The following is a 9963-nucleotide window of genomic DNA, read 5'->3' as shown; positions in this document are numbered from 1 at the left end:
CATGAAAAAAATCGAAAAATATATAAAGTGATGTATAAGTATCGTTACTCAATATTACTAATATTTCAATTATTAACTAATAAAGTTTATATATTAAGGGTTTTATAATTCTTATATTACATGAGAAGAGAATTCTTATGTCATTGAAATAAAAATTCATATGAAATCTATATGATAAAAAAAGTCAATGATTGAGATTCATGTTAGTACAAAAATCAAAAGTGTGTAAGAAATTTTTCTTTCTCATGTTACCTAAGAATTATAAAACTCATGAATTAACTACTTAGGGGACGTTTGATACGCGTTATTCTTTAGGATTCCTGAGAAACTGAATTTTTTTAAAATTTTAATTTTCGGATATTATCATAAACTGAATTTTTTTATCATATTTTTGAAAATCGAGATTTCCGGATAATTTTTTTTTTCTTTTCTACCAAACGCCCCTTGAGATATATATAAATTGAGTAGCAAGTTAATAATTCTTTCATAAAAACGAAAACACGTAACTTGTTTAATACATTTTATTAACTAATGAATAAGATATCATTAACTAAAGTAGAATAATATAAAAATATAATGTACAAATGATAGAACTGTTTGCCAATATATTCGAATGATTGATTTTTTTATTTCCTTGCCTTTTTTTGTGATATAATTTTTAAAGAAACTAAGTCATTTTGGTGTATTTTGTCATTCTCTCTGCTTCACTTTTTTTATATTCCTAATTTTATAAAAAAGAAAAATTGAAAAAACACATCAAAACGATATAATTTTATTAAAAATGATAAAAAGTTATGACATTTAAAATGAGAAATATTTTTTTCAAAAATTAAATAAGAGGTATTGAGTGAAATTAAATATTTACTTGTTTTATATTGAGTAGCAAGTTAATATACAAATTGAGTAGCAAGTTAATAGTTCTTTCTTAAAAACGAAAACACGTAACTTGTTTAATACATTTTATTAAGGGGAAGGTTATACTTACAACCTATTTTCTTTACAATCTCTTACAACCATATATCTTAACCGTTGATTTTCGTCAATCAACGGTTAAGATTTTCGCAAATTAAATTTATTAATTAAATATTAAATTACAATAAATGATAACCGTTGATTGACGGAAATCAACGGTTAAGATATATGGTTGAAAGAGGTTGTAAAGAAAATATGTTATAAGTATAACCTTCCCCTTTTATTAACTAATGAATAAGATATCATTAACTAAAGTAGAGTAGTATATAAATATAGGGGTTTGTATTTGCCATTTAACATAACACAACAAACTTTTCTACACACACATTTTGTGGAGTCCACACTTTTTGAAGGAAAAAAAATTATGACACACTAAACGAATCTCTATAACATTACACAATCACTTTTCTTGCAACATAACTCTTATAAAACTCATAAATATAATCTACAAATGATATAACTGTTTGCCAATATATTCGAATTATTGATTTTTTAATTCCTTGCCTTTTCTCGTGATATAACTTTTAAAGAAACTAAGTCATTTTGGCATATTTTGGCATTTTCTTTCCTTCATTTTTTGTATCTTCCTAATTTTATAAAAAAGAAAAATTAAAAAACACACCAAAATGACGATGTTAAAAATGATACAAAATTGTATCATTTAAAATAGTAAATATTTTTTTCAAAAATTAAATAAGAAGTATTGAATGAAATTAAATATTTACTTGTTTTATATTGAGTAAATAATTTAAAAAATTTATTAACTTATTTCATATAAATTATGATAAGTTTAAAAACAATTTTGTTTTTTAAAACAAAAAAAAGGGTCCCCATGGAAGCTATTTCGGGGCCAACTGACAAATGCCTTACCTTTTTACGCATCGTCCTGACAGCGCGTCCCTTATACAGTCTTTGTTCCCCGATATGAAACTTGCAGGTACAATTTTCATAATTTGACTTTTTGAAATTGAAACTTAATTTCAAAAATACAAAATTATAGTTAATAAATAATTATTACATAATAGAATACGACAAAAATATTTATTCTTTTAAAGGAGATAACATCATGTTCTTTTAATTGAAATATCGTGTTTCACTATAATATTTAATTATTATTTTTGAAAAATGATAAAGAAAAAATAATTGATTAAATATTAAATGAAACAGTTTTATAAAAAAATAACGTAATATTATATTCTTTAAAAGAATATATATATATATATATATATATATATATATATATATATATATATATATATATAAGAAGGTTATACTTACAATCTTTTTTTTTACAATCTTTTACAATCATATCTTAACACCGTTGATTTCCGTCAATCAACAGTGTTAAGATATGGTTTGTAAAAGGTTGTAAAAAAAAATTATAAGTATAACCTTCCTCTATAAATATATATATCGTTTCTCAAGCTGCTTGAGATAATCTTATCTCCGGCTACTAAATCATAACCGTACAGAGATGGATCAATGGTGATAAAAGAAGAGAGAGAAAAATGGAATCATAACCATTCAAAGGTGAATCAATTGATATAAAGAAATAAATAAATAAAACGACGTAGTTTTAGAGTATGCAGAGATAAACTTATCTCAAACTGCTTGAGAAATATTTTTTCCATATATATATTGGGGAAAGATATTGTGACAACCAAGTTGTGTTACAACCAAGTGACTACCAATCAATCTCACCGTTAGATCGATTATGTTGATCCAACGGTTATATTTATTTCTAACTTTGTATGGTCATGATTCCCTATATTTAAAGTGAAAGCATTAAATATGGGATATCATAATCATACAAAAGTGAAAATAAATATAAAGGTTTAAATTTGGGGAATCATGACCATACAAAGATGGAAATAAATATAACCGTTGGATCAATATAATCGATCTAACGGTAAGATTGATTGGTAGTCACTTAGTAGTAACACAACTTGGTTGTCACAATATCCTTCCCCATATATATTAACTCAACATTTTTTTTCTAACATATTTCACTAACTATGAAAGAAACAAAATCCAATTCACAAATCCAACACTCATTAATTCCTCAGGGGTGAAACTGGGTCGGGCCGGCCTACGGCTCGGCCTACATCAAGTCTAACCTGACCTAGTATATTTCGTAAAATAAGTCTAACTTGGGCCTTGAAAAAACTTGTGTAATAAACACGCCGTAGGCCCACTTTCACAAGGCCTGACCTATAAGCCAACAAGTCTTCCTATATTGTACTATTTATTTTAAATAAAATAAAATAGAATAAGTATGCCTTGAAGAAAAAATAAAAAATATAAATTTAATCAATTACAATTATTTATAACTCAATTATATTTTATTATATTTTAATAGAAATCTGACTTTATTTCTTATGTAGGAGGAACCAATATCTCAACATGTTAGATTGTGTATATAAATATATTAAAAGATTTTTGGGAGATGTTATATACTTACTACAAGCATCATGATGTATTTGTTGGATTCATGTAGTTATTTTAACTTACATAGTATGAATTTGTTTGTTGGATCTGATGAAATTTATGTTATTTAGTTTGAGCACTTTGCTTTTGAAAGTGACTTAAATGCAGATTGTGATGAGTTTTGTTGTGATTCATGATTCTATTATAACGTTGAAATTGTGAATTTTGGTTTAGCAACAGAATTTGAGTATTTTGTGAAGTTGATTCATAGTTCTGTTTGGAAGTTAAAAATTAACAGGCTAACGGACTAGGCCAGGCCATTTATTTTTTGATGAATGGGCCAAGTCAGGCTAACAGTAAAACCTGTACTAGGCTTGGGCCAGACTAAATTAAAATTTTTGACATAGACTTGGGCTTTTTGAGACAAAGCTTGATCCAGCCCAGCCCACTTTCACCCTACTCAATACTATGTGAGTCTAACCATCACAAAAGCCAAGAACTAGATAGTGCAGTCTATATTGTCTTTGTCAGAATTGACTTAAGAAAAACAAAAACAAAATTGAAATGGTTATGTTATTTTAGAAATTAACTTTCTCAAAATTTTGATTATTATATAGAAGTAAGAGTTTATTATGCTTGGGCTTTATGTTATGGTTAATATATATTTTTTGTCATTTCAAAATTCCGTAAGATAATTAAAAAAATCAAATCTATTTGTCAATTACTAAAGAAAATTAGTGGCGCAATAATGATTTATGTATGTGACATAATATTTCATCAACTTAATATATTATAAAGGGAAAAACATCTATGCTTTTAAAGGATATAACCTTATATCATTTTAGATCATAACTGTTGATTTCCGTCCATCAATGATTATAATCTATTGGGTCAAACTTAATGGGTCAAATTTAATATTAATTAATTAATAATTTTGATCCAATAAATTATAACCGTAGATGGACGGAAATCAACGGTTAGGATCTAAAATGATATAAGCTTATATCTTTTAAAATGACAGATGTTATTTCCTATTATAAATCAATCAGCGATTTTAATTTATTTAAATTTTATAAGATAAACAAATAAATATAAATAATATATTTAATAAAGATAATAATATAATTTTAAGCATATTAAAGTTATTAATAAGTCTATTAAGATATTTCACCTAAGAAAATGGCATGCACGTATATATTATATATTTTGGTGGCTAACTTTTAATATTATATGATGATGAACTAACGGAAAATCTATGAAAGCTGGAAAATTTCAAAAAAGAAATTAAAAAAAAAAAAAGCTAAACTGAACTGAATTGAACCATATTTATTTTTAGTAGTGTAAAAAAATTAAATCAACCAAACTGAATTGCAAACCAGATTGGTTAAATATCCAAATTACTTTTTAAAACTGGTTTAGTTTGCTTGAACCGAATCACTTTTTTAATTTGGCATAGAAAATGGAACCAAACTTAAATGTGGACACTTCTAAATTTAAGCCCTCTCGTAATTAATAATTTCGTATTTTTGACTAGCTTGCTTTCAAAAGAGAGAGTAATATTGAAACCCTTCATTGCCACGCCTTTCTATCTTCTGTCTACCATTGTGGTCCATCCTAAGTCCTAACCGAGGGAAGCCCTCAAGCCCATATAAGACACACGAATTTTGGCGATAGAATAATTGAAAGGAAGAGACACGAAAGTGAAGCCAGACATGGATTGGACTAAGAGCACAAGAACCTTTGATCCTCTAGCAGAGTCTTCCTTAAGCTTCCTCTACAACTATAACAACAACCCATATCCAGGTAACAGAACAAGAAAAACACTAGTCTTCAAAGGATTAATTTGACCTTTTTCATCGAATGTCAAGTTGCATTTCTTTTCTTATTCTTCATAGTTTACAATTTTGGAAACAATTAGCTTCCGTGTGTGTGTGTGAGAGAGAGAGAGAGAGTGACTTCCTTAGCAGCCAGTCTATAATTGATTAACCACTTTAAATGGTTGACTATTTATAGAGTCTTGCACATGAATAGTAACTTGAATCCCCAGCAAACTGTCCCAGTTTCTTTCTTTCTTTTTTGAACAGTACATACATAATAGGCAACCTTGAAAAGGCATATATTTTGAAATTGCACTTGATATTTCAGCTAAGAAAACATCCACAATATATATACTTTAAAAAATGTGATTCCAAAGCTAACTAAACGGTCAAGGATTTGCTTTGGTCGAGGGTTCAAATTTTGGCTAAAGCAAATTCTTAGAATTCTTTGGTTGTGAGAGGGGAATTGCCTTTCCTCCGAATGAGAAATAGTCTCATCTTTTTTTGTGACAGTGGTATCTCCGGGTTATCTACCTAAAATAAAAAAAAAATTGTGATTCCTGTTTTAGACACCAAGTCTCTAACACTGATGTATATGTTAAGGAATGGAAGTGAAACAACAGGCATTGGCCGAGACATCACAAATGTTGCACCCCACAATGGACAAAATGAACCGTGGAAACCGGGAGAAGAAGAAGCGGTTAACAAGTAACCAGAGTGAGTTACTGGAAAGGAGTTTCCAGGAGGATATAAAGTTGGACCCTGAAAAGAAGATGAAGCTTTCAAGGGATCTAGGGCTCCACCCTCGCCAGATTGCTGTTTGGTTCCAAAATAGACGTACAAGGTGGAAGACCAAGCAGCTTGAACACTTGTACGATGTTCTTAAACAGGAATTTTGCCTCATCTCGAAAGAAAACCAAAAGCTTCAAGAAGAGGTTGGTTGGAATATAACATTAATTACACATGTCTCTCTCTCTCTCTCTGTGTGTGTTTGTTTGTCTTATAACTAACATTTCATTAAGTATTGTTTATGCTTTAATTTGTTTGTCTCAACTTGAAGTTAGTTTATTTCCCGAATTGGGTTGATTCCTGTAGCTGATATATATGGCCTGAGCAGGTTATAAATTTGAAGGCAAGGCTCGGAGAGCAAGCTTTTAGGACGCAAACATTTGCTGGTTACACAGAAATCTCTGCGGAAGAAACAGTAGAAAGCACGTCAGAGGCGCTACGTGGTTCCAACAAGCCACAGGAAACGAGTAACTTTGAGAAGGTTGAAGAGGGTTACTGTTCTTTTACTGTGGAGGATTATAACACTGTCTCACTGCCTCTCTGCCACTGGTCAATTGTGCCTCATTATCCCTAATCTACAATGGGTTTAGGGATTTAGGGATAGCCCTTTAGGAACTGGCATTAAGATCCACGCAGACCTGTCTGGATGTTAATTAGGACTCATAAAAAACAGCTATTCGGCGACGTGCATTAGGTAGTTGGTAGTTTCCATTAAGTTGCAGAGTGTGTTATTTCTTACTACTTTTAGATAAGAAAACAATGATTGCACACTATATATTTTACAATTTTCTTTGGTTTAACGTTTCTCTCGTAAAGTTATTTTCTGCAATTTTAAAAATAAAGTGTTTGGGTTACACGAAATAAGTTTATATAAACACTTTTTCCATTTTCTTTACACCACATTGTTTGCAGAAAAGAAATATGTCCTAGGATGTTTTTTTTTTTTATTACATAACAAAAAGTGGTATAAGGACAATGTAATAAAAATGATGCGCTAATATCATTGATTAAGATATAAGTCATTGTAATTAGTAAGAATTTTAATTTTAATGATTATTGCGGGCGTAGCTAAATAAAAAGAGAGTCAAGGTGAGTTGTAAGTGGGAGCTAGCAATTTAGTCATCAAAACGGCTCTGCACGAGTAAGTTCAAAATGATCCAACATGATATTGTTCATTTTAGTGGTAAGAAATGACTTACCTACCTCAACTCATTTACATTAGTCGGATAAACAACTTGACACATCTAAATGAAAAGAATATAAAATCTTTAAAAGCGCATCTTACAGTATCGAAGGGATGAAAAGATTTCTTTCATTCTGATGAAAACTGATAAAATGAAAAGTAAGTCAAATGTACAAAGTGCCCTCCAATATGTATTAGGCACGTAAGCTAAAACAGAAAGCTAAAGAAAAAAAAAGGAACGCCCACATGGCAAGCCTAACAAAAATAACTAATAACTGCTTTCTAACTTACTGCATCTAATCACTGATAACAAGCAACAATACTGGCATCAAAAAAATCACACTGGCAATGGGCTCTGCTAGGGTTTCTGGGGGACTCGATATTTCAGAGAGCAATGCTGGAGATTTTCAATCAAAGGAAGATGATGATTTACTGAAGAGAAGTATAGAAAGACCAAAGGAAGCTGTACCGAACGTGGTAGCCATGGCAGTAGAGGGCGAGAAAGATGTCGGTATAGAAGAGGCTATGGGGTCACCGGAGAAAGAGGTTACCAAAGGGACCAGAAAGATGATATCTTACAAAGATACACTCCTCCAGTTCAATGGAGCTAGTAGAGAAAACGAAGAAGAAGAGCACTGGATGGCTCAACTGAGAAGGGAAGAAGAAGAAGCTGACTTCGTGGATGAAGGGGACAACATAGAAGAGGAGGATCCTTTCTGTCCATCTCTCAAAATCCCAAAAGAGGTTCATCTCGAAGCTTGCAAAAAGTGGAGGAAGGCACTGATAGTGAAGTTGCTAGGAAAAAGACTGAATGTCAAATTTCTACTAGGCAGGTTGCTGAAGATGTGGAGTATCTCAGGGAGATATGAGTTTATAGACCTGGAAAATGATTTCTTTCTGTTCAAATTCCAGGATGAGAAAGATTACACTCACGTGCTTGAGGATGGTCCCTGGATCATTGCTGATCACTATGTAACAGTTCAAAGGTGGAGACCTATGTTTGATCCATTCGACGTAACCATGAGAAAACTTGCTATTTGGATTAGAGTACCGGGTCTCCCGCTTGAATATTACACATCCCACATTCTGTGGAAAATTGGAAATATGTTTGGGCGAACCATAAAACTGGATAAAAACTCCATAAGCAAGCCAGAATCCAACGTGGAAGAAGTTACTGAAAGAGCAAAGTTTGCTCGTATCTGCGTGGAAGTGGATTTATCTAAGAAGTTTCTATCGAAGTTCAAAGTAGGAAGCAAAATTTTTCATGTCGCTTATGAAGGCCTGCATCTGATATGCTTTGGATGCGGAGGGTATGGCCACAGAAAGGATCTCTGTCCGGAAAGACAAGACATGGTTAATGCAAATAGCAGCAAGATAAATTTGGAAAAGGAACCTGGAGGAATCAGTGCCAGCAAAGGAAAGTCCATATCATCTGAACCATTCGGAGAATGGATGATAGTCCAACGGCCGGTAAGAGGAAGGAAAACTAAAGAAGTCCAGCCGAAACGGGAAGGAGTCGATATGAAGCAGATGATGAACAGTACCAGAGCTGATAAAGCTAAACCTAAAGGTAACAGCGACAAATCCTTGATTCAAGCAGCCAAACCTGGTGGCTCGCGGTTCGAGATCATTAGAGAGACAGTAGAGGGAGATGTGAACAGTAAACATCCACTGTTTCAGATAGCCAAAGCGGGGGGCTCGCAGTTCGAAATCACCAGAGGAACAAAAGGAAAAGAAGTGAACAGAGGTCAACCTCTGACTCAGACAGCCATAGCTGATGGCTCGCGGCTCGAAGCAATCAGGGAGACAGAGGAGGTAGGTTCGGTGACGGATATGATTTCTGAGGGAGTTTCAGAATTGATAGGTGAAGTGGTGGGGCCCTCCACAGTGGAAGTCAATCAACTGGAGACCAAACCAAACTTGCGGGTCCAGTGCTTGGACAAAGAAAGAATTCCAAATTATAGAAGCCCAAAACCTAAGAGAATTGGGCCCACTAAGCTCAGGCCTGGAAAAAACATCAGTAAACCTACTCAAAAGCCCAACTTTATACCGAAGAAACCAATGAACGTAGCGAAATTTCCAAGGCAGTCCAGGTCAATGGAAAACGTCAATGGAAGTTCTTCGGATTCTAAAGAGGAGATAAAGGTCACCATGTCAAGCGTTGAAGCCAAGGAGAACATCAACCCTCAAGGGAAATTTCCAGACGCCCTGGAATTGATGAGGAGATACTCCCAGACACCTGAAGGGAAGGAACTAGATGCCAACTTGTTTTCCCTGGATGGCATGAAGGTCTTTACAGAGATCATGAAGTAACCAATCAGGGTTTTGGAGGTTCGTTCGCCTTTATCCTTATCAGTTTTTATGATAGTGTGCAGCTGGAATGTCAGGGGTGCAGGTAAGAAAGGCCTGACCCCCCTTATTCAAGATATGACTAAAAAATTCAAAATTAATGTCTTGTGCCTGTTGGAAACAAGGATTAGCGGTGTCTTAGCAAAGAGGTGCATCTCTAATCTGGGTTTCAATAACCATTTCATCCAAGAAGCGGTTGGTTTCTCAGGAGGCCTGTGGTTGCTTTGGAATAATGAGGAGGTGGATGTTAGAATCATTTCTGCTCACCATCAGTTTCTGCATACGGCTTTGGTGTGGAAAGAAACCAGGAAGGAAGAGCTGATAACCTTTATTTATGCGAGCCCAAGGTGCACTGAAAGAAGAGTCCTTTGGGAGAACATTAGAGATCTGAGCATTAGTAACTCTGATGCGTGGATAACTATGGGG

General features: G+C 33.0%; 1 protein-coding gene across 1 annotated transcript; it reads left to right on the top strand.

Annotated features, from left to right (window-relative positions):
* The first annotated feature begins 4994 nt into the window (after window positions 1-4994).
* On the top strand, window positions 4995-6795 carry LOC133297323 (putative homeobox-leucine zipper protein ATHB-51). The gene is made up of 3 exons (XM_061496437.1): window positions 4995-5202; window positions 5820-6151; window positions 6334-6795. Exons 1-3 carry the CDS (start codon window positions 5112-5114, stop codon window positions 6577-6579), a joined length of 669 nt encoding a protein of 222 aa, XP_061352421.1. The 5' UTR covers window positions 4995-5111; the 3' UTR covers window positions 6580-6795.
* The last annotated feature ends 3168 nt before the right edge of the window (window positions 6796-9963 follow it).

The sequence above is a fragment of the Gastrolobium bilobum genome, unplaced genomic scaffold (genome assembly GCF_033153095.1).
Source record: "Gastrolobium bilobum isolate Gb01-03AN ecotype WA unplaced genomic scaffold, APGP_CSIRO_Gbil_v1 utg3796, whole genome shotgun sequence".
Lineage (NCBI taxonomy): Eukaryota > Viridiplantae > Streptophyta > Magnoliopsida > Fabales > Fabaceae > Gastrolobium > Gastrolobium bilobum.
The sequence above is the reverse complement of the archived record's forward strand: the minus strand, read 5'-3'. Positions and strand labels throughout refer to the sequence as shown.